The sequence below is a fragment of the Rhinolophus sinicus genome, linkage group LG02 (assembly GCF_036562045.2).
Source record: "Rhinolophus sinicus isolate RSC01 linkage group LG02, ASM3656204v1, whole genome shotgun sequence".
NCBI classification, from domain to species: domain Eukaryota; kingdom Metazoa; phylum Chordata; class Mammalia; order Chiroptera; family Rhinolophidae; genus Rhinolophus; species Rhinolophus sinicus.
Genome location: NC_133752.1, coordinates 69,499,278 through 69,525,014, shown reverse-complemented (window position 1 = coordinate 69,525,014; position 25,737 = coordinate 69,499,278). Strand labels below are relative to the sequence as shown.

The following is a 25,737-nucleotide window of genomic DNA, read 5'->3' as shown; positions in this document are numbered from 1 at the left end:
GGGGTTTCTGCTTTATTATGCATCTTTATTAAGCATAACATAAGACAAGATCATCAGATCAACACAAGTGAGGACAATTGACGAGAGAGGAAAAGAAGCAAAATAGTCACTGTAGAGAAGGGGGAAAGTAATGTACCGGGGGTGCCAAAAAATCGTATACACATGACTTGCATTCATCTTTTGTTACCAGTATACATTGAGTATTACAATTTAAATACAGTTTTTTCCTTGCTTAAACTGTGTATACATTTCTTTGGCACCCTCTGTATTAAGGAAACTGAGTTATGGTACAGTGACTGTGAGTTTAAGGAGAAGCTAGCTAACATGTGTCATGCAGGAGACCCTGCTCGCTGCGCCATGTGTCGTGCAGGGAGGCCTGCGGGGTCTCTGCTCCCGCCCCCCACACAATGCAGGACATGGTGAGGCCAAAAAGGAACACCCACGGAGCCATAAGTAGGGGAGTCATACCACTATATTCTCTCTGGCGGCACTATACTCTCACTGGAGGCTGGATCCACACTGTCCGCAAACCGCCATCCACGCTTGCCAGCCCAGCCACCATCTTCTTGCTAGCCCCCATTCTTTTTCTCTTCTCTCTTCCTCCGTAGCCGCAGCAGTTATATTAGCGGCTAATTGGCTAACTGGCTACAGCTGACGGCCAATCAGCCACAGCTGACGGCCATCTACTACCCGAGCCAGCACTCCTCCACGTGAGGCCGAGAGCCTGTAAACTACTTTCTGGGGCTCTGCCCCCACAACATGCTTGAGTGTTTTTTTCTCCACATTATTTAGCTACTCAGGTTTGAGAGAGGGAGGGAGACTGGAGAGGGTGAGGATATTTGCAGGGGTGTGCTTATAAAGACAGAAAGAAGAGTCTAAGCCAGATATGGAGGGAACTAACGATAGGAGGAGAGAGAGAGAGAGAGAGAGAGAGAGAGAGAGAGAGATTGTGATTAACAAATTAAAGGTCCAAATGAATTTGAAGAACTGTTGGAATGGGAAGACTAGAGTAGGGAAGCTGGGGCATGGAAGATACTGGTCAAAAGATAAATGCTTGAAATAAAGATTTTGGAGGTAGTCCAGTTATTGGCAACAGAAAGGTCAAAGTGAAAACTGTACAAGTGGCAACTGTGATGGACAAAACCAATCCAGTATCAAAGCAGCCAAGGTGCTGAATGCAAATCTCCAAGCATGATGCCAGGGACTAGTGACAGGAAGGCAGGGAGGTGGTCTGGTCCACAGTGAATGGGGAGGACCTGGGCCGTAGATAATAGAACAGAGAGGGGTGGTAAAGTCTAAAGGCATGTGATTCAAAGGAGCTGGGTGTTTAAAGAGAGAAAGAAGAGATACAATCTGGAAGCATCAATGGGGTGCTAAGAGGACACTCACCCCGATTTCTAAGGTCTGTGGTACTTGCACTGTAAGAAGTAATAATAACAGAACTTCAATAATAAACTGCATCCACTGGAAAGGGATGCCGGGGAGGTGGTGTCCATAGGAAGCACTCAAGTTTCCATCAGGTCAAGCAAACAGTGAAATGTTCAGAGCAGCAGTTGAGGGTCTAAGGGACTTTACTAGGAGAGGTTTTTGCATGATGGGATTAGTTCTGATAAGCCGCTGTGGAGGACAGGTATCCAGGTCAAGTTGAACAGTGAGGGGCCACCAGGCCACAGTCCTCTCCTGCGGCCCTCGGCAGTGTGGCGGCCTAAGTAGGACGCCAGGCTGTGAGGCCTCCTTCGTAGGTCTGTAGACAGGGAGGGGCTGGCAGTGCCAGCACAACAGCACTGAAAGGAAGAACTAGAAATTAATTAATTACAATTCTGTTTCTATTATATAGCAAACAATAATTATTTACTTACTTAAGTAACACAGTGATTAAAGAGATTAGTTATTAGGAAGTACTGAATCAGTCTGGTTGTTTTTATGACCTGTAACATTGCAAAACTCCAAGCATGCTTTTGAAATGAACTTACGCTCTTAACTACATTTGAACACTAATGACTTGATGAATCCAGAATTAAAACACACAAATGGTTTCCTTAGAAGGAATAAGCATAAACAAGATCCTTCTTTAAGGGTTCTTTCCTGCTGTGAACATTGAGTAGCATCATTAGAACAGAAAGTATTCAGACTTGATTCTGCTGAAAAATGAATACACTGTGACACTGGCAGACATTCAGTTGTCATTTATAACATAATTTTGTCATATATTCCTGTTTCTAAATATAATATTCCATAATAAAAATGTCCATGAGTGAATGGCTAATTGGTAAAATTACAATACATCTACATAACATACCATATAATATACATATTTTAAAAATGTATTAATGTATTATTAAGTGGAAAAAAGATAAATGACACAACATAAAGAATTAGAGAGTGCGTGCGTGTGTGTGTGTGTGTGTGTGTGTTTGTAGACAGACAAAAAGAGGGAGAGAGCACACACGAAAAAGATATACGATAATTTTTTTAGGGGTTACTTCTTGAGGTAGAAACAGTAAATGTTCCATTTTAAGTTTCTGCAGTCTTTGTATTGCTTTTACAGTATCCCGTTGTGCAGAGAAATGAGGGATAAATAAGTAAGGCTCTATTTATCATGGCCAATAGAGAATCTCAAAGGTCAGCCAAAAGGTATTAACATTCCTTGGATGAATCCTGTTTGCCATTTCAGCTTGTCTGAAAATTCATTATTGCACTGACTAGGGCACTTTGGTAGCTCCTTACATTTCCTATTTTTCAAGTAAAACTGCATTTGCAACAGGGTGTCCTGTGTCCACACTAGTCTGTGGTTTGCAGAATTGGTGACCTAGTGACCCTTGCAGAAATCAATCAGCATGAGTTGATGATTAAAAGGGGATTTTATTTATTTATTTTTTTTTTGACTGAAGAAGTTTTTTCCTGGCATGAGTACCCAGAAGAGGGAAGACAAGAAGATTAAAGACACGGGATGGAGTCTGTCCCCTTCACAGTCCACGGCTCTGGTTTTAAATCATGATGGAGAGAAGGTTTAACCATGAAACTGAAGGGCATGGAGAAGAAGCCCACCCCATCCCACACAACCACAGTGTAGGACTGACACTATGGCCAGAGACATTCGCAGAGCAGCAGCAGGAGCTTGGTTTGCACTCAAACCCTGGGGAGGCTATGTGGGGCTCACACAGACGCTCTCAAACAAGGCAGGAGTTACCAAGAGTCAGGGTCCTTATCTTCTTCCCTGATGATTGGTCTATTATATATGCCTTATTTCCATGTTTTCGATTCCTTAGAAAACTATAGGACTACACTTGAATTTAGATGATAAATTCTTTAGGCTATTACTGAAGACTGCCAAAATATTTGGTTTTTGTTTTCAAACTCAGATTACTCTGTGCTAATATCATAAACATTCATGGAATCTTCAATTTACCTTTGAGCTCTGATCTAATCTTTTATGTCACATCTCCACTTGACATTGTGACGAAAACTGTCCTCTTTGAACATTTAATCAAACACTAATCACATGAGGGTTCATTTTTCAAAGAACAGCCCCATGAACTCAAAACCCTTGAAAATATACTTGATTTTAAGTTAAATCACTGATTATTCCTAAATAAGAACAGCAGGCTTTAAAAAAGAATGGAGACTCAGTGTCATCTGCCACATGCCTCCATTCAGGTACTGGGCTGTACTTCTAGCAAAGCTAAGTCTTTAAGGATATGCCACAAGCTCCATCAGAAAGGACATAAATAATGGAAACTGGTGCCTGGAAAATGGCAACCTGGCTCAACCTCTTGGAGCATCATTCGTGAGATCCAGCTGCAATCGCTATAAGTTATAAAAAATGCATGCAGGATTTCTTTTTAAGCATTAACACACCACTACTTTAAATGTTGGTTCTGACTGAGAAATTCCTTTCTGCAGGTGCTTTTTACCCCCCGTAACCTCAGCAAGTTGCCAGGGCCCCAGGAGACTAAACAAATTGCTAACTTAAAAATTCATTATAGTATCGGCTCCCTTTCCAAGACATAAAATGTACTCTATAATTGTCTCTTCTGAACCCCCAGGGACCTTAATCTTCAAGGCCCTGTGTGCTTATATGACGCCATCTCTTGTCCATTATTAATATACTGGATAGAGTTTTTAAAAACACATCACACCCGAAAGTCCTAAAATGGGAAGTGAAAATGCCACTTGCCTGCACATTAATTTCCCTGAAGTAAGCAATACCAAAAGTGATGACACAGGTGATCTCAACACAGTAGATTTTTGGAAAAAGCATGACGTGTTTAACTCCATAGTTTCCCTTTACCAACAGATGATGGCAAATGGATGAGGAAGTCCAGAAGCATGAAGTCACTGAACAAAAGAAGTCAATTCGTGCATCTATGAAAGATAATATAAAATTATCAGGGATATAATATAAAAGTATGAAGTTTAAGAAGGGATGATTTTGAAAATATAAAGACCAGCCATCTGGGCAAAGGCCCAGACTTAGTACAGATAAAGCAGGTAACTGCTTACCTTACCATATTTCAAAGCCTCTCATAAAAAGGGCACATAAACCCCAGAGGGTTATAACTTAAATAGGCCCAGCCAAGATGCTGTCAAATGAGCCCAAGGGAAAGGGAAGAAAACGAGCATCCGGAACCAGGAAAACTGACCCAGTAACAAAGCAAAGCAGGATCCTTGAGAAAGTGAGAAAACAGTGAAAGAAAATGGTGTCATTGATATTATTTCAAAATAAACCATTAGAATCTAGGTTAAGAATAAGAACCATATTTTCTTTCTCTGAAAGCTTGGGGCTGAATTCAGTTCACAGCACTTCCCTAAAATTTAGACAATAGGCAAATACAGTAGAAATGGATTAAATGGATGAAGGAATGGAATGGCCTAACCAAAGAAAACTTGTGGATTATTCAAGGCTAACGCTTCTGTTCTAAAGAAACATAGCAAGCACTCTTTTGAATGTAGTGGTAGATAGGTGGAAGCAAAGAGAATAATTTGATTAGACAGAGGTACAACTAAAGTCCCAGAACCATAAGAATTTGGCCAGTAATCATAATCCATTCTGGATGAGATCAGAGATAAGCAAAATCACTTAAAAAAGATGGAATGGCTAAGAGTAAAGTCTGACTGTTATGCAATCTTGATGACATTAGCATACATTATGAGAGAATGGTCACCTAGAACAGTCATCAGCCTAGAAACATAGCAAATGGTTATGGAGAAAGGAACGAGTTGGCAGTCAGTGCCCATTGCTGGCGAGACACAACCTGAGGGATGTGACTGGTTCACTCTGGAGGTGCTCTCAGCTACAGAGCTTGGATTTCTCCCAGGCGTCCCCTTGGCCTTGATAAAAGATCTCTTGAGACCACTTACATAACTTTACTTCAGTTCTGTCTTCACTTAGCATCCCTCTGACTGTGAATTCAGCCTCTCAGCCACCCTGACACAGGATGGATTCATTAAACGATGAACATGAATATTTTAGTGACTGGAAAGGGATATATGCCATCAAAATTAATAAATCAACATATGGAGTTATACCATTCTCTTGTAAATTAACATGAGTCTGTCCTCTCCTCTTGTCTCAGGAGGCATGTCATGAAGCACTGGCATAGAAACTTCTGGAACTACAAATCTAACATGAGACCCAGACAGCAAGAACTTTACCACCCTGTGGGGCAGCTTGGCAACCAGTCGGCTACACTCCCTTAAGTGGCTCTACCCCCTGATATTGTTAAAAAAAGAAACACGTAGGAATACATGATCCACTTAATAGCCTGTGAATTTAGCACTAGATGACTTTGTGAATCAGAAATCAATTATATAAATCAATAACCAGTATTAAACCCATTAGGTTGTATATGAATAGACACCACATCTATTTTATTTGTTGTGGACCCTAACACAGTGCCTGACATATACTACGAACTCAAGGAATTTTTAAAATAAACACAAATTTGAAAAACAAAGGGAAATAAGGGGTAAAAATAAGAACTTCAAGTTCTTTCCAGAAGATTAAGTTGCTGATGAGACGTGATGACTTTTCCTATGACTATTATGCCAACTGGTTTCCATCCTTTTGAGCAGCTATTCATAAAAACTTTTGGAGGACAGAATTATGAAACTAGACCAGTCATACAAAATTGGACTATTCATTATAGTACAAGGCTGTGAAGATGCAAGTTGTTCCCACTTTAATATAAAAATAAGCTGAGATTATTTTTCAAGCTATCCAGCTTGAAAAAACAGACATCTGAAAGTCCACTGTATTTGTCTATTACATGACTCAAGTATACATCGTCTATAGTGCTAAGTTTCAACAAAAATATGATGGAGACGAAATAGAGAATACAACCCCATAAAAAGATGGATCAATCGTTACCTTTATGTTGTCCTTAATGACAACGTAAATCTGAGGGATTACAATGCTCATATTAGATGAGTTCTTCCTAGTAAACAAGTTTGAAATAAAGGCCAGACTGGAAACTATGAGTATGCCATGAATAACTGGGTAAAACACATCCAAAAATCACTCCATTTCGTAAATACTTGTTGGGGGACAGGTTTTTGCAAAATCTGGACTTTGGATAAAGAATCATCCACATGCTGCCGAAGAGGCTTAGTCACCATCCTCAGAGAAGCATTTATCTCAGTGATTAGAACTCCCTTTTCTAGGACTCCAGATCCAAAGAAACTTGAAATGGTTTTGATGTATCACGTTTCTGAGCAAACAATAAACAAAACAAAACAAAACCAGTAATCAAAAGTTGTGAAACCGTAACGTCCACTGCAACTTTGTGAAGCATCCACACCCAGCACTGCTGATAACCATCCACTCAATTTTAGGGACAACCTGTAGTGCGTGTGTTCAAAATACAAAATGAGCATTTCAAGTTCCCTGTGGCTCATCATCCTCTGCCACAGTATCTGTGTTCCGTAAAAGTGCTGAGACCACTCACATCCAGCTAGAACAGGGTACCCACCAGCTCTAGATGTCCCAACATGAGACTCTTTTCCAAACTACAGGGCAGTGACACACTTCGGAGGCTTAGCAGTACCCACTGCTTACGTCTCAGTATCCAACTCCACCTTTTATTATGGAAAATTTGAACTCCAGGAAGTAAACAGTTGGATAAGTCAACGATTCAACCAGACGATAAGGACAGAGGACACAAATCTGTGATTAAGACGGTGAGTCACGCCTGAAAGTGAGTTTGAACAAATGTTCTGGTGGCATATTACAGGATGGGCCACTAGACAGTAAATCTCAGCACAAATGAATAGAGAGGCCTTTTTTAATCATTCTGGAAGTCAGGAAGTTCCACAGATACCTCTCCAAGCTTGCCAGTGCAATCTTCTGGAACCTTATGGGAGGCCTTATATCTATCATTACATCACTCCTTGGGAATAACTGGGAACCATAATGGTTAAGGGGTGTTCAGAGTCAGGATGTGAGTTCTACTGCTTATCAGTCTTGGGTCCTTGAACAACTTGTTTAATATCGCTTAGCTTTCTTCAGTCTGTGAAAGGGGAATAAGAACAGTAGCTAATAGAGTTTTCATGAGATTTAAATGAGATACTGCAAGTAAAACACTTAGCACAAATTTGGTTTTTTAACAAAGGTGCTCAGTAAATGGTAGTTTGATAGTATGAGTTACAGTTGTGTCAGTTCCTCTAATCTTCTCCCACTGGTCTCGGCTCTATCAATGGCCTTGTCCCCGGCAGCCAGCACCGCTGTGATCCATAGTGCCTCAGGATCACAGCCACCTCATTTACATTTCCTGTTCTAATATTCTCGGAGTCTGTGGATGGCCATGTGTCATGCCTTAGGGTGTCAGGTAGGGTCTCATCTGGGGTCTCAGCTCCCGCTCCCCACATAAGAACACAGGACATGGTGAGTCCAAAAAGGAACACCCACGGAGTCATAGATAGGGGAGTCATACCACTATATTCTCGCTGGCGGCTGGGTTGGAGGCACAGAAGGCAGGAGCCACACAATCCGCAATCCACACTCTGCTCTTGCCTCTTGCTAGCTTAGCCACCATCTTCTTGCTAGCCCCCATTTTCTGCTAGCATAGCCACAGCAGTTATATTAGTGGCCAATGGCTCACTGGTTACAGCTGACGGCCAACTAGCCACAGCTGAGGGCCATCCAATCACAGTTGATGGCCATTTACTACCTGAGCCAGCACCTTTCCACGTGAGGCCGAGAGCCTAGAAACTGCACGCCTGGTTCTGTCCCCACACCATGTGAGTTGTATAACCAAAACAGCTCTGAAGACAGAGTATGGCAAAGTCACTCAGGCTGGAAGTGGTCCATGAAGGCTTGGTGCAGGAAATGGGACTTTTAAGTTAGGTAATTTATTTACATCTTACCCCAATCCCAAATATTGGTGGGGTTTTCTTTTAAAAGCACATAAACAATGGTGGAAATAAACAGCTGAGGGAATTTTACCTAATCGTGTCCCAGGCAACTTTGGGCTAGATATGGGCAAATCAGGCTATACCTGTCCTGTTACCAAAACAACAAAGGCAAAGATGATCAGTAGTAACATTCATAAATGCCAATATATGTCTTCTCTGCCAGCCACTGTTCTAAGCATTTTAGATGTACTAACTTACATAATTGTCACACCTCCATAAACTGGTACTTTGTTGTTGCTGTTTATACAGATGGGAAACTGAGGCTCTGAGAGGGTCACTAAGTGGCCCAGTGCTCACTGTGGAAGCCCTGCAATTTGAACTGTTTGCCCCGTTCACAGACCAGGCTCTGAAGGAGTAACCAATGCTGTTTTTATAGACAACATAAAACAAGTAAGAGCAAACCAGTAATTTAGAGGAAGCATTTCCTAACACTGACAGCTGAGCCCTCATAAAGACAAAACAGTTTGACAAAGCACACCAGTTTCCAGATTTGGGGGTTTCCCAGGTCAGTTAAATTAAAAAACAATGTTGGGGGTGGAAGAATATGACGTACAGCTGCCCACCTCTTTTTTGCTTATGTGTGCCAAGTAAGAACATTAAAACAACAACTACCAGGGATTGTCAATATCATCTTATGAAACAAATGACAGATAAGCACCAAAAAAACAGAAAGAGCATAATCTACACATAAAGGATCTTACTTTTAAAAAGTTGAATAAATTCAGCTTTGTGAAAAATGTACACGGCCCCATATCTTTCTCAGTTGCCTCTGACAGGTAAAGAGCAGTCACAAAATATCAGTGGTGGATGAACTCACATCCCTGATGAAGAGCACCCCTGATAACCTCCCCTTGGAGTCTCTGAGACCCCAGAACAGCAAGGATCCAAAGCAGAACTGAGACTCCACCCTTCTCCTGGCTGGATCCCAGGAAGGTTTCGAAATTAAGTCTCTTAAGAACCAGAAGACGTAACCAGATCAAAAACCACAGAAGGCCTGTGAGGCCCCCAGAGTGGGAGACTTCAGGTCACGACCTTCACACAAGAGGCACGCTGTTCTCACAAACACCAGCACCTCACTGCCGTCTGACATCACCCCACAGTGACACTGACTGGAAGGCGATAATTTCAGTTTTGAATGAAACTGATGGCTGTATCTTTAAAAAGAACACAAAATGCTGGAAGAAAATAAAAGATTAACACCAGGAACATTACTAGATTTTCCTGACGCTAACACATTGGCAGCATTTTTCTATTTTGTTTGGTAAAGAATTTGAGTTGCTTATAAATTTATGCCAAAATGCCTTGGAAGCTTTCAGAGGCTGAAGCCAGCGGCCCCACTTGTTCAGAGAGTTGTCTTTACAATACCTCCTGTTCCTCTATTTCCATTAGAATGCAATTATCCTGCTTGAGAAAAAATAAAGGTCACTGGGTTAATGGAGCTCACCTTTCTGTTTTAGTCCATAAATAATAAATCAAATATAATATTTAAAAAGAAAGCCACATCCTGCATATCACTGTCTTTCTGATGCTTTCTCCACAGGACATTTGAGTACACGGCACTCACTATGGCCATCATCACTGCAGTCCATCAAGTTCCTACAACACGAGTTCAGTCAAGACGTACACAGCATGCTGTCTATTTAATTGATAGTCATCAATACTAAAATTTTCAAGAAATATCCCATGACGTTTTCAAATCAGATTCTGATACATTCTACTCTGACTTGAAGGAGCAGGATGATTTATCCTAACAAATAGACAGAAAATCTCATGAGCTTTATTGAAGTATTAACAGATACCCATTTTAAAAATTCTAACCAAATACAGATTCAAGCACATTCCTTTGCTTCCAGAATGGTTTACCAGCTGTACTTGTAAGGAGACAGTAACCATTACCTATGACCACGCTAATAATAACTATCTCTAGGCAAGATTCTGTTGCCACTAGTTTCCCTAATGAAAAAAACGAAGACTTTCCTGCCAGCTCAATAGCTGAATAGGGCTCTCAGCCCAAAAGAACCTAATCAATGCTTTCACTTCAGACTTCCCAAGGGAACAACTAAGCAATTGCTCCAGTACCTGGCACATCAAGATTTATAGGCAGAATAGGAACACGCAGCCTAAATAGCTTCGGAAAGCCATTTGTCTTGAGTAATAAAAAATGAAAAAAAACAAACTTATAGCAGCTGTTATTATATCACCATCACCCTGAAAATAAGGATATGTGTCTCATGAGATTTCTCTGAGAAATACTTTTAAAATAAAAAGGGAATTGTACACCTTTTAGCAGTACACCTCCGAGCCTGCAATAAGAACAGTTAAACACTTGTACCTGCTATAAGAACAGTTAAACACTTGTAAATCACTCCTCAAAAATAATGAAAAACTCCGCTTTCCACTTGATGCAGGCATGGGTAACAGAATGCACTGCAATTGCCAAACAGCAGAACCACACACAGCTTCTGCCTCATTATGAATTTTAGCAGCAACACAGCACATCCTTGTGAAGAGGCATTTTTAACTTCAAATTCTAAACCTAGCAATGAACCAGCAAACTGTTTTCCTCAACAACACTGCAACGATAGTCACAATTCTTTGAAAGGTTTATTTGAAGGGCATGTATCTGTCATCAGCAGCACGGAATTATTTGTTTTTACTATAATGAGTAGCAACAAAAGTAATAACTACCATTTACTGAGTGTTGGTCTGCCAGATACTGGTCTAATAGTTTTATGTAGGTTATCTAACTTAATCCTTGAAAAAAAATCCTTATGGTCTGTAAAGGGTCCCAGAATATGCCATCCCAAAATATGTCACTTTGGCATAGGATTATTTTGAGCTAAAAGCACTGGAAAAAAAAAAAAAAAACAGCACATGCAAACAGGGCATTCTAATCTCCCCCTCTCTTCCTGAAAACATGAGATTAAAAATTCCCACATGTAAGATACCCTCCCTGTAACCAGGAGAAAAGAAACATTCATCAATAGTGAGTCAAAGCCAAGAGAATTCTGTAAAAACAGACCTTGTTACAGTAATTTTTATCTTTCTTTAGCCTCCTCATAAATTTTAGTCACTGTCCCAAAATTGCCTCTCTTTGTTCAACCTTTTATAAAAGTATTTAGGTATTGCCACTTCTTTGGATCTTCATTTCCTTATGAGGGTTCCCGTGTCACATAAAAATTTATACAGATTTGGATGCTTTTCTCCTGTTAATCTGTCCTATGTTAGTTTAATTACCAGGACCAGCCAAAACACCCTACAGTGGTAGAGGTAAAATTTTGCCTCCCCTATATCTATGATGATTTGTTATTAATGCTACTTGTCCATCAGCACAAAGCATTAAGATCTAACATTATTTAAATATAGACACATTTTTTCCTTAGTATTCACTCTCAATGTAAGTATTTTTGGCTTTGAAATTTATCTAGGCTTCCCAAAAAGTTTTCCTTAAAGCATTAGTCATTTTAATCAATACCATTACCATGTTTCCCTGAAAATAAGACCTAGCCGGACAATCAGCTCTAATGCGTCTTTTGGAGCAAAAATTAATATAAGACTCGGTCTTACGTTATATTTTACTATAAGACCAGGTCTTATACTATATTATATTATATTTTACTATAAGACTGGATCTTAAATTTTGCTCCAAAAGATGCATTAGAGCTGATTGTCCCGCTAGGTCTTATTTTCGGGGAAATATGGCAGATACTTTTTTCTTTACTTATTACAAGAAGTTTTGCATCTGTTTTACATAAAACTGAAGTAGGATTAGTTAAAAGGCAGATTTCCTGAAAAATAAAAACAAGTGAATTTATTCTGCAATTATTTTAGCTCTGACATTATTATGACAATGAAACTCTGGGAACATGTGAAATAATAAGTGTGCATCATTTTAAGCAAATGCTTTTTTAAAAGTAAATCTTGAATTTATAGGATTAATATATAAGGACTGACCTGGTCTTACTTTCACAATAATCTCTCAGTCCCAGTAGCATTAATTTATACAAACTTGTACAAAAACAGAACCCTGGGTTGAATGAGTCTTTATTCTGGGGTACTTCATGTGTTAAAGCAGCAGCATGACTGGCAAATATACATAATGCTGTATTCAACACTTTATTACTAAGAAAAAAGGGTGTTGTGTTCTAAAGATGGCACACTTGGATCTAGACGCTGACCTAGATCCAATCTGCTCCATGAGGGGGGACGGTAATAGCACAACTATGCAAAATTATAACACATTTTTAATTATAATATTGAAAAAGATGTAGCAATGATGAATCAAAATGAGATTATCTTACTGAAGGGAGAGTGACATGACTTTAAAATCTCTTTGATTGAGCTGGGACATCCATCTTCTCCTGCCCTTGAACATCGGCACTCCTGGTTTCCTCAGACTTGGACCAGGCCTTACAACATCGGCCCCTCAATTCTCAGGCCTTTGGACTTAGACTGAATTACACCAGTGGCTTTCCTGGGTCTCCAGCTTGCAGGCAGCAGATTGTGGGACTTCTCTGCCTCCATAATCGTGTGAACCAATTCGTACAATAAGTCTCCTCTTGTATATACCCATATATATCCTATTGGTTCTGTTTTTGTGGAGAACCCTGATTTATACCGATTTTGGTTAAGAAACACCAGTTCAAGTGATCTCCAAGTTTCTTCCCTTTAGTTGAATAATCAGTGGGTCTATTTGATCCGTGCACAGTTGAAGCAACACAGTGGAGTGAACAGAGCACTGAATTCAGGATACTACTCCCATTTCTGCCACTGACTCGCTGTGTCAAGATGAGCAACTCAATTAACTGCCCTGGTTCTCCACTCACTAAGGTGTGAAGTGAAAGCGCTTGTTTAGCTAACCTCTGAGGTTCCATCAACACTAAGCTGTTGATCCTAGGGAAGATCTTGGATCCACAAAGGGTCATATGGTTCTAAGAACGCTTCCAAAGTACATTCAGCCAGTCATAGGCTGGCCAACTCCTTAATCAATGCTCAATCCATCAAGAAATTTTTGACCCACCAATGATGATACATAATTAATTTAACAATGGGAATGCTATGGAAAACTAAGGTGTGATTTTTAATGAAAATTGTTAGGAATATATCTTTCTCCTTTGCCCTTCTCATTGGATTTTTACCAATAAAATAGCTTGAGTGCATTTCCTATTGGCTATCCCCACAGCCAGTGCCTTGGTCCAGGGTCTGTTCATCAATCTCTTACCTGTTCTCCAATTCCATGTTGTCGTTTCTTTGCTGACACAGACCCACCCATCACACCAGTCATCTATCTAAATGTTAGTCTGATGTCTAAATGTTAGCTGCAGAATAAGGTCCAAACTCTTTAGCATTGTTTCCAATACCATATCTGACCTCAGCTGACATTTCCAAAACATTAATTGTTCTCATGCTGACCTAGATCCTATTTGCTCAATGAGGGGGGACGGTGATAGCATAACTATGCAAAATTATAACACATTTTTAATTATAATATTGAAAAAGATGTAGCAATGATGAATCAAGATGAGATTATCTTACTGAAGGGAGAGTGACATGACTTTAAAATCTCTTTGATTGAGCTGGGACATCCATCTTCTCCTGCCCTTGAACATCGGTAAACACCAACAATTGTTCTCACCTCCCAAGACATTTACACTTAGGTACTTTTGGATTCCAAGATTTCCAAATCCAATTTGCCCTGAAATAAATATAGAAAGAAAGAAAGTTTTGTTACTACACACAAGCTGCTTTCCTGCCCTAAATCTTATCCCTTTTGCATAAAATCTTTTGCAAGCATAGAATTTCTTTAAAGAATCAAAAAGAGCTCCTTGAATCCGTAACTGTTTCACTACACTTCCTTTACTTTTTAATACCTCCCTGCCTCCAAAGTTACATGGTTTGTAATTCATTCACTCAACTGGTCTATATACAATCATTTATGAATCTTGTGTCCTCTATGTTGACAAACTATAAATTAGGCTATATGTTAGCTCTACATTGCTTAGGAAAAATAAATTTTTTCTAAGCATTTCAATTACTGAAATAGGTATTCAATACTTGAGGACAATGTTACAGCATACTGTATTATTTTAATGCAATTACACATATAATTTAAAAAATGTTTTAAATAAGAAATAAGAGACTGAGAAATGAAGACAATATTTATCGGTATGAAGTCACCTTCTTTAAACTCACTTCAAATTTCAGGGTTGGTATTTTTGTTCATGCTTGTATTACTTGACATGACCTTTAAATGTCCAGCAAGAATCAAGTGGTACATGTCCTTGTCTTAGAAGCATACTTTCAGCTTCAAATCTGGAGAGAAAGAACGTCAAAAACATTTCTTCTGCAAAATGACAAGTTTGAAGTCACTGGTGGTAAAAAAAAATATCCTGTCATCTTCATATGCAAAGAACTTTTTGTTAAGAAGCAATTACCTTCTTCTGTTATAGACATTGAAGGCAGGTATTATAGCCAATTTGTCCACTGCTCATAACATCAGTGCCTAGACTGGCACTTGGCTCAGAAACTAGGCACTCAGTGAATATACATTGAGTGAATTTATGAATAAGCAGAAGGAGGTATTGCGCAATCACAGAACAGAAGGTCTCCATACAAATGAATTCCTTAGATGAGCCCTGTTATTTCACAAAATAGAGACATTTTTTAAACCACTACTGCTGAATTCATGATGTAAGGCAAGATTTTTAGCTCTCTGGCAGGACAAATTTGGTGTTGATTTGAATTCCTTTCATCAAGACTTTTTTTTACAGTACAGTCCTCACTTAACGTGGTTGAAAGGCTATTGGAACTGCGTCGAAATGACTTATCACAAAACCAATCTTACCACAGGCTAATTGATCCAAACAAGAGTCAGGTGCCAACAATACCTCATCAACGTTATAACAAAATGACATTGATTTTGCAGTATACAGACAATGTATTATAGAATTGTACACTTGAAACCAATATAATTTTATTAACCAATGTCACCCCAATACATTTAATAAATTTTTTTTAAAATGACGCTGAACAAAACAATGTTATTTGAGAACCTGCTGTACTATATTCAGGAACAGTTTTATACATCTGCTACTTCTCCCTATTTGTAGGTATCGAGCCAGAGGACAGTAGGTTGCCCATCCCTGGGAGTAATGAACGGTAAACTTTAATGAACATAAAAATATCACCTGAGGCATTTGATTTAAAAAAAGAAAAAAAACCTCAAGATTCCGTTATACCCTGGAAATTCTGATTTGGAAGGTCTGGGGATCTGTATTCTTAAAAGGCTCTCCAGATTATTTTGATGAGGCTCACACTTGGAGAGAAACACTTTATTTGAGGCTGAGAACAAACATTATTTTTCTTACATGAGTAATTTTTAAGAAGACTGCAACAGGACGTGTCCTATGAAATATTGGGAAGTCCGGATAATTTCAGCTTTTCAGTTAGTAATTACACTACTGGGAATTCTTTCTTCCTAGAAGAATAGTGGTTATGATATCAATATTCCAGATTAGGCAGGTGTCCTTAGAAAATGTTAGTGAAAAAGATGACAGCATTGTATATTAAAGCTACTCCCATCCCTGTGTTCTCTGTGAGAAGGCCTGAATTCTAGCACTTGATGGGCTCTGAGTTAATTAAATAATCTTGAGAAAAATCACTTCTCCTTCCAATTCTTCATTTATATAATGGGAATAAACCTGCACCTACATACTTCATAATATGTTTTAGGAGAGAAATATGGAATACATTTAAATTGTTCAAAAGGTCGATATTTTATAAAGTTTTGGGATTTTGCCATGCTTCAATAAGCTTGACAGCCTGAAGGAGCGTTAGAAACAACAAAACTCCCACCGAAATCAGTATACAAGGTAATAAGTCTGCCAACAGTTCTATGGATGTTCTCATGACAGAAGACATGAGACTCTTGAGTCAGACACTTTGCAAGTTGCTGCAAAAGGAATAATAGGAGTATCAGCATGGTTGCACCTGTCCCCAGGTCCCATGGGGCAATGTGGCGGGCCCAGTGCAGCTTGTATATGCAGCAGGGTGAGTCGCAGGGGAGGAAGCTGAGCTTAGGAATCCGCTGCTTTTATAATAAGCAGTAAGCCAGCCTGCTTGTCTGGAAGGAGAACAGGTACCGTGCAAGAACTACAGTGCACATCATCTCAGGATTTCCAGTTCCATGAACAATCCTGAGAAGTGGCCCAGGTAACAAAACAGTCAAAGCATTGGGATTTTAGCACATCCAGCAAGATGTGTAGGAGCACAAGCGGCTCTTAGCAGACTTTATCTCAACATCCTGGGCTTATTCATGCACATGAATAGAATTTTAAAAATAAGGTTATATGGTTACTTAAAGAATTATGATTCTAGTTCCAAAGGAAGAAGATGCAAGAAGGAAACCTAACAACACTATTTTCACTGCCTTTGGGAAGAGGATCACATGATTAAAATGTGATGACTCCGGACTTCCGCTGTTTGTGTTAATAGATACCAATTTTTTAAAACCACTACTTGAACTCTATAGATTTGAAAAATTATTAAAAATAGCTGAAATAATAGCCGCATCACTGAAATATCCTCAAGATAATGGTTGATTTCTATGAATTAAGCGTAGGAGAACAGTCAATAGGACCACCATGGAATTGGAGAATGAGGCCAACAATAAGTATGGGATGGAAAAGAAAGGAGGAGAAGGCATGTAGAACAGAGAACTTACAGTAGAAAGAGATGGATGACAAGCTCTATTATGGAAAAAGTCTCATTTTCAAGTCTGTTAGATTTAAAATATCACAGAAAAGAGCAGGATGGTTCCACATTCTGTTTTCTCTCCTTTATATTATGAAATTGTGGATGAGGGCCAGCCATTCACAGCCAGGTTTGGAAGTGTATCATTTGGCTGCCAGGTGCCCATTACACGAATCACCAGCTTCCTCTATATCTCATTGACACAAGGATTCCAGGACTACTCATTTCTTCTGCAGCATTAAAGTTTAAGAATACCACCCATACAATAACCCATAAAATATTCACACGGGCTTGTAATCTACTTTTGTATTACACTGCAATTCCAGATGATTCTTCAATAGCCTGCTTGAGTGACGTGAAGGAATGCCAATACTAAATAGGTTTCTCCTGCTTAAACATTTAATTTTATACTTCTGGAGCACTTGAAGCTCTTCTCAATATTGACAGTTTGATTGAAATCATCATCTTTCTTAAGAATCGTTTCTCTTTAAGCCCCTAGATACAACTGTTCCAACCTAACAAATGCAGAAATCAGAGTATTTTTGTTACCGTGTTTCCCGAAAATAAGACCTAACTGGAAAATAAGCCCTAGCATGATTTTTCACGAGGACATCCCCTGAACATAAGCCCTAATGCATCTTTTGGATGCATTAATATAAATATAATCTTTAAAACTATATTAAAAAAATTAATATAAGACCCGGTTTTATTTTCGGGGAAACGTGGTAATAGGAAAAGATTTAAAACTGCCACATTCAGACATTAAAATGTCCACATAAAATATACCTACACCTCTATATAGTATATATTGAACTCTAAGAAGAGCCTGTGAACGTTATTACTTATAGATACAATGACTCATTTTTTGTTTTTATTCTTCATTTTAAACAGGTAAATGTGAATAAACAACACTATCAATCTTCACTGAATGAACTGGTGCTTAACGAAAGTAATTCTCCATTAAAATTTCTAAATATCAATGATTTTAAGAATGAGACTTCAGAGGGATAATAGATTGGGGGAGGGAGGTTATCACTTTGTGAGGGGTGAAACGTCTAACTATTACATTCTTTTGTACACCTGAAACTGAAAAAAAAGTGAGACTTCATGTTAATAAATAATGCTATGCTATGGTATTTAACTTTTTCCAAGAAAGAATCGTGTACACAATGGATCTTGTATTAAATATGGTTCTAGGTTGCAGACAACAGAATTCATTCTGATTGGTTTAAGAAAGAAAGGGTATACAACAGGTATTAGATAGCTTATAGAATGTTTAGGAAGGTTAGTGAACTAGTCTGTAGGCCAAATTTCCAGGAACAACTTGGTAAAAATGCTGGGCAGACCCCAGAACCACATGGCCTCCTCCACAGTCAGGAAACTGGAGTCACCACATCTGAACAAGAAATCATGTGGTCTTTGCCCTACCTTTTTTCTCACAAATATATAATATCAAATCAACTGTCTTGAAGATATATTTGTCAGAATCTAAATCATGTATCTATGCTCTAAAAGAAAGGGGAGGCTAGAAAGGTAGGTTTTTGTTGTTTTGTTTGTATTCTCATTGAAACGGTAGAGTTTACATTGTGGCGCACTATAAAAATACAGTTTGTTCAAGAGATCTTGGGCAACCCCAAATTGCAAATGCCAACTTCAGACCTTTATCATAAAAGTTAGGGTACTTTACCTAATACATTTTGCATGTTTTCCTTTTTCTAGCTAGATAAGTGGATTCTTATAGCAGTCCAATTATTTTTTAGTGGTTTGGCATTTTGCTTATAATAAGTTGTGGTCTTCATTCTATTTTCAATTCTAGTTCCTTTCAGGTTGGTTTGAAAATTCATTATTACATTACAGAACTCAAAGAACAAATCCCAAACTATTACATAGGTCTTCTGATCAATATTCAATTGGTAACATGTCTTTTCTCTTTGAAGTTTGGATAAACTCTAGTCACCATCTGCCATTCTTAGGTGACTACCAAGACCCAGTGGAATATTTCTGTGTCACTTACTCTTGATAGATGGCAGTCTGGCAAAGTTGGAGCTGTACTTCATTTGGCAAACTGTGAAATGGCCTATTCTTCTGTAGTCATAGTTGAATCTTTAAAAAGAAAAAAAGAAATAAGAAAATAAATAACAGCTTATAAAAGGGCTAAAAGAAAATGATTACGTTGTTCATCTATTAGATCAGATCCCTTCAATATTTCTGATAACCAAAACAAGGGTAAGTTATATGTGTTCTCCAAAGTCTAGACATTTTTTATGTGGTAAGGTTTGATAATAAAAATCTTCCATATCTGGATTCATGAGAATTTGGTATGATCCTAATACAACAAAAACTCTCCTATGGAAGTGAAGGTAACACTGATACTATGAGGAGATGACCCTCCCCAGCATTCATGAAGTTCCAGGCTGCTAGGCCCCCAACGTCTGTAAAAAAAGTTGGTAAGGAATCCTTCAGAACCTAGCTTGCCCAGCAAAACAGTATAAACCAAGGATCATAAAAATTAAATCTGATGGTATCCAGGAGTACTTTATTGGAAGACATTAGAGGTAAGAAGTTCAAACATGCCTTTTTTTCTTTTTCCAAAGTATTTGGTTTTACTATGCATTAATATTGCATCTGCCTGATCTCTGAAAAAGAACTGTGATATAGCTACTAAATCTTTAAAATGTTTATATTTTTAAAGGGTCTAAAAACAAAGTTGTGTTCACAACCCCTACTTCATACCATATACAAAGATTAACTCCAAATTAATCAATGATCTAAATATAAAACCTAAAAATTATTTACCAGAAAACAAAGAAATAAACCTTCATGACCTTGGATTCGGTAATGGATTCTTAGCTATGACGTCAAAAGCACAACCAGCAAAAGACAAAATAAATTGGACTTCAAACTTAAAAACTTTTTGCCGCAGAGAACAGTATGAGAAAAGTGAAAAGACTATCCATAGAATGGGAAAAAATATTTGCAAATCATATATCTGACAAGGGCTTAAGACCCAAGATGTACTCCTGTAACTCAGTAACAAAAAAGACAAACAAGCCAATTAAAAAATGGGCAAAGAACTTGAATAGACATTTGTCCAAAGAAGATGTACAAATGGCCAATAAGTACAGGAAAAGATGCTTAACATCCTTAGTCTGCTGGGAATTGGCAATCAAAACCACAATGAGATATGACTTCACAGCTACTAGGATGGCTATAATTAAAACAAATTCTTAATGGAAAACAACAGCGTTGGTAAGGAAATGAAGAAATTTGAGAAATTGCTGGTGCAGTTGCTGTGCAAAAACAGTTTGGCAGTTACTCAAAAAGCTATAGAATTACACTACTCAGTTATCCCAATCCTGGGTAACCCCTTCCCAGACTCCCAATTCCAGCAACCACTTTCTTTCCCTATAGTTTTGCCTTCCACAATATCATATAATCAAACAATATGCTGCTTTTTGTTTCCAACTTAGTAAAATGTATTTAAGGTCATCCTTGTCTTGTGTGAATCAGCAGTTTGTTCCTTTCTATTACCCACTTGTATTTATACACTTGTATTTCACTGTAGATGTGTCAAATGTTTTATCCATTCACTATTGAAGGACATTTGTAAGAATGATTTTTAAATTTTCCTTTTCATTACTAAATAATTAAAATTCCTAAAAGAGTATAGTTTTGTGTTAATATTTTAATTCTTTGAAATTTGGTATTTATGATGTACAGACTGAATTTATTAGTTATAAGAATGCCTCATTTTCTGACCTGCTAGGTAATAGTTTTTTGCGATGGCTACTAAATTTAAAAATTTGAAATTTAAGAGTGCTTAAAACTTTAAGTAACTGTTTTTACATGTTATGAGCATACTTTTTCAAAAAATTTTGTGCAATTTTAACCATTTTTAAGTGTAGAGCGGCATTAATTACATTCACACTGTTGTGCAACCATCTGTTTCCAAATCTTTTCCATCACCCCATATGGAAACTCTGTGATGATTAAATAATAATTCTCCCTTCCCCTTTTTCCCCAGCCCCTGGCAGCCACCATTCTACTTTCTGCCTCTATGAATTTGACTATTTTATATATTTGTCATTAAGTAACTAGCTTACTTCATTTAGCGTAATGTCCTCAAAGTTCATCCATATTGTTGCATATATCAGAAATCATTCCTTTTGAGGGCTGAATAATATTCCATTGAATGGATAGGCTATATTGTCTTTACCCATTTATCCATTGATGGATATTTAGGTTGTTTCCACATCTTACAATTGTGAATAGTGCTGCATTAAACATGGGAATGCTAATATTATATCTCATTGAGATCCTGATTTCAGTTCTTTTGGATAGATACCATAAGTGAGATTATTGGATCATTGATAGTTCTATTTTTAATTTTTTAAGGAACCTTCACACTGTTTTCATAGCAGTTGCACCATTTTACATTCTCACCAACAGTTTACAAAGATTCCAGTTTCTCCACATCCTCACCAACACTTAATTGTCTTTTGTTGTTGTTTTTTTATAACAGTCATCCTAACAGTTGTGAGGTGATATCTTATTGAGGCTTTGATTTGCATTTCCCTGATGATTAGTGACCTTAAGCATCTTTTCACATACCTCTTGGCCGTTTGCATGTCTTCTTTGGAGAAATGTCTAGTCAGTTCCTTAGCCCACTTTTTAATTGAGTTATTTGGTTCTTTGCTATTGCTTAGTAGCAGTTTCTTACATATTTGGATGTTAATCCTTATCATATAAATGGTTTGCAAATATTTTCTCCCATTCCATAGGTTGCCTTTTTATTTTGTTGATTGTTTCCTTTGATATACAGAAGGTTTTTAGTTTGATGTAGCCCCACTTGTCTACTTTTGCTTTAGTTGACTGTGGTTTTGATATCATATCCATGAAATAATTGCCAAGATCAATGTTGTTATGGAATACATCCCATTTATAATAGCATCAAAAAGAATAAAATACTTAGGAATAAACAACTATGGAGGTGAAAGATCTGTACTGAAAACTATAAAACATTGATGGAAGAAATTGAAAAAGATACAAACAAATGGGAAGGTATCTTGTGTTCATGGATTGAAAGACTTAATATTGCTACCCACAGTGATCTACAGATTCAAAGCAATCTCTATCAAAATCCCAATGGCATTCTTTATACAGAGAGAAAAAAAAACAATTCTAATATTTATATGAAACCACAAAGGATCCAGAATAGCCAAAACCATCTTGAGAAAGAATAAAGCTGGAGGCATCACATTTCCTGTTTTCAAAATATATTATAATGTTACTGTAATTATAGTACAGTACTCAAATACAGACAGACATACAGACCAATGGAACAGAGCAGAGAGTCCAGAAATAAATCCACACATATGTAGTCAACTGATCTTCAACAAGGGTGCCAAGAACAGTATCTTCAACAAATGGTATTGGATATCCACAAACAAAAGAAGGAAATTGGACACTGATCTTATACCATACCCAAAAATCAATTCAAAATAAAGACTTAAATATAAGACCTGAAACTGTAAAACTCCTAGAAGGAAAAACACAGGGGAAAAGTTTCATGACACTGGTCTTGACATGATTTAACATACAAATAACTTTGTATAACAGAGTTTTGAAACCGTAAGGCTAAAGACAAAGGTCTAAAGACAAAACACTGTACTCCAGTTGGTAAATATATATCTCACAGGGGTCCAGGTTAACAATTCTGAAACTACTTCACATATATACTAGAGTTGCACAAAAAAGTAAAATATATTGTAGATAATGACAGCCAGGTTTGTGTCTGTGGGAGAAAGAAGCTACAAACAAGCAAAGGGGGAATGCTAGAATAAACCCTATGGTATGGACTGGAGTTGCAGATGTCAGTATGAACTAATGTTTATTTTAATATATATACAGATGGATATATACCGAAATGAATATAGATACATGGGTTAGTATATACAACAAACATTTGTGGGTTCTATGCACTGAGAAGGCCTACAAATATTGATTTTCTAGTTGCAATAAGAATACCTAGAGGTCAGATTTTGGTTTCTAAATCTCATTCTCCAATAAATGGACAGTAAGATATATCTTTGATTTTAAAAAAACAGGAAGAAAAATTAACTATTAATAAACGACTTTTTTAGGAGGCAAAGACCTTTCAAAACATGGGCTTCAATGGGGTGGCAATGGCTAGGAGCCAGTGTGGTATGATGTGGTATGATGATGTAATACAGAAATGTACACCTGAAATCTATGTAATTTTACTAAAAATTGTCACCCCAATAAATTTAAAAAAGAAAAAAGTAAACCTTCTCTGGTACAAATTACAAGTGCTTGGTAATTTAATGACATCCTGATTGCCTTATGTATACTCAAGAAAGCCATATACTTAATAGTATACATATGATTCATAAAAAGTTGAATAAATATAGTGTCTCTTTTCATACCTTCAGGAACATAATTCTCTACGTAAAATAGGATGTATGAGAAAGATAAATGTAACTTACATTGTATTTGATTATACCACTTTTTCCAAGTTATAAATTCACTGGTAAGTTGAGGACTGTCTGTACCCACACAAGAATTTCAGCTCATAGTAACAAGAATCTACATGGCTATGATATTCACTAATGTTGGATCCCCCCCACGCACTAAAATAATATAGGTGGATTCAAGATAGTGTCCCATGCACAGAAAACATTGACTTTTAGAAATCTCTGATGCCAAAGATGTTGCCTACTTGTAATACAACACTTTTTTAGGATACTCTGAAATGTGTTATAGCTTAAAATGTTTAAAAATCAACAGCTCTTTTTACTTTATAGCTGGTTTACAAAACATTCGAGGCTAAAAACAAAAAATGTAAATCCAATTTACCTAAGTTCATTAAAATTTTAACAGAAGCAGAGAAGGTCCACCTAACTTTTGGGGACAGAAATCCATATCTACATAATGGGTTCATTCAAAGATTAGTAAATTAAAATTACAGAAAACATTTTAATAAGCTTAAACTGATTTATATTCAAAATCAATGATTTGTCTCACATATATACCGCAAATATAACACATACTAGGATCTCAATAATTAATATTTCTTTACTAAATGTATGAAATAAATGAAAGAACAGCTTTGCTACTCTTAGACTTATATATAAAAACATAAACCTTCCAACCATCTCATTTAATCCCATTTTGTTTTCTAAAACCCTAAAATTAAGGATTAGGAGAGTAGAAACATAAGAAAAATAATTTAGCATGATGTTTTTATAGTGTTAACCTGTATTTGCTTAAAATGATAGAAAAGCATAATTGATAACATTGGAATAATCATGTATCAGGGAAAAAAACTTTTTTATCTATTTACTCTCTGAGATTTTCTTGGCTTCTTTGCTTAGGTTGAATGAACAAGAATGTTTACAGCTTTTCATAATCTTTGGTCTGTAAAACAAAGTATATTACTTACATTGAATGTATCCTAACTGTCCCCATGGACATAATTTCTTCTAAAAATTTGGACAGCATTTATACTTGGGGAACATTGAGTCTTATTTGTATGTAATATTGACTTTTAACTTTACACATTAACTATTGAAATTACTTTAAGAAACATTTACTTAAAACAACTGAAGCACCAAGTATGGAATTCATTGGTCATTATAGACAGACTTGTTTGATTATAACTAAAACAACAGGACCATTATAGCAAATTGAGAGTTGTTTGCTGGTGAAAAGCTATTTCTTGAGTTAATGGGTATGAATCACCTCATGAATATAGTTCAATCTCATCACATTCACCAAACAGACTCAATGAACCTATACAAGAGTGTCAACAGCAGTTGTTTCCTTTTTATCTAGGGAATTCAGTTTTGAAATAGTGTTACTGACTGAAGACTATACTATAAGATGAAATACAATCCAATTCAGTTGAGTTTATCTCAATACAGTATCTTTCATTAACTTTTTATTTCAGGTGTCAGGCATCAATATGAAAAAGTATGACCTCCATCCTGTATCTTGATATGAATACATCCAATACCTGATGATGACTATCTGAATATAGATCTAAGATACTCCTAGACTTATCCCGATAACTTGTTTGCTCTTGATAATAATAACTTATTGAGCACTTTTATGTATCCAGCACTATTCAAAGCACTTTACATGTATTAATTCACGAAAGCAGTTTACATTTTTTGGCTCATACATAAGGAAGAGACTCTCCTGTCTATAAATGTCAGGGAATGTGCTGACTTTATTCTCCTGGTTTTTAGTAGCTATTTTTTAAAAAGAAATGAATGACAGCACTACCATAGTCTACCAAAGCAATATAGCAGAGATGATGCAACACACAATCCTTAAATCAAAGGATTTTGCTACACTACACCTCCCGCCTATGTTGGGAACTACACAGAACAACACGAAACAAATTAACACTCCCATCATGGCTGGCACAGTTCTAATGGGATCTAGTAACGTTACTCACAAGCTTATGAAAAATGACTGTGACCCAGTTTAACCCTATAATATACTCAAATGAATGATAGCAACCAGAAGAAACTCATTGATATAATTAAC

The 25,737-nt window shown here is 37.2% G+C and overlaps 1 protein-coding gene across 1 annotated transcript in view; it reads right to left on the bottom strand.

Moving 5' to 3' along the window:
• The window catches only part of LOC109451675 (uncharacterized), an 86,894-nt gene that overhangs the window by 57,272 nt on the left and 3,885 nt on the right, over positions 1-25,737 (bottom strand). Inside the window, exons 2-3 of the mRNA XM_074324823.1 lie at positions 19,178-19,266; positions 4,178-4,365 (exon numbers count right to left, since the gene is read on the bottom strand). Coding sequence (XP_074180924.1) covers positions 4,178-4,365; positions 19,178-19,220 — 231 coding nt within the window. The 5' untranslated portion in view covers positions 19,221-19,266. The remainder of the gene's footprint in view (positions 1-4,177; positions 4,366-19,177; positions 19,267-25,737) is intronic.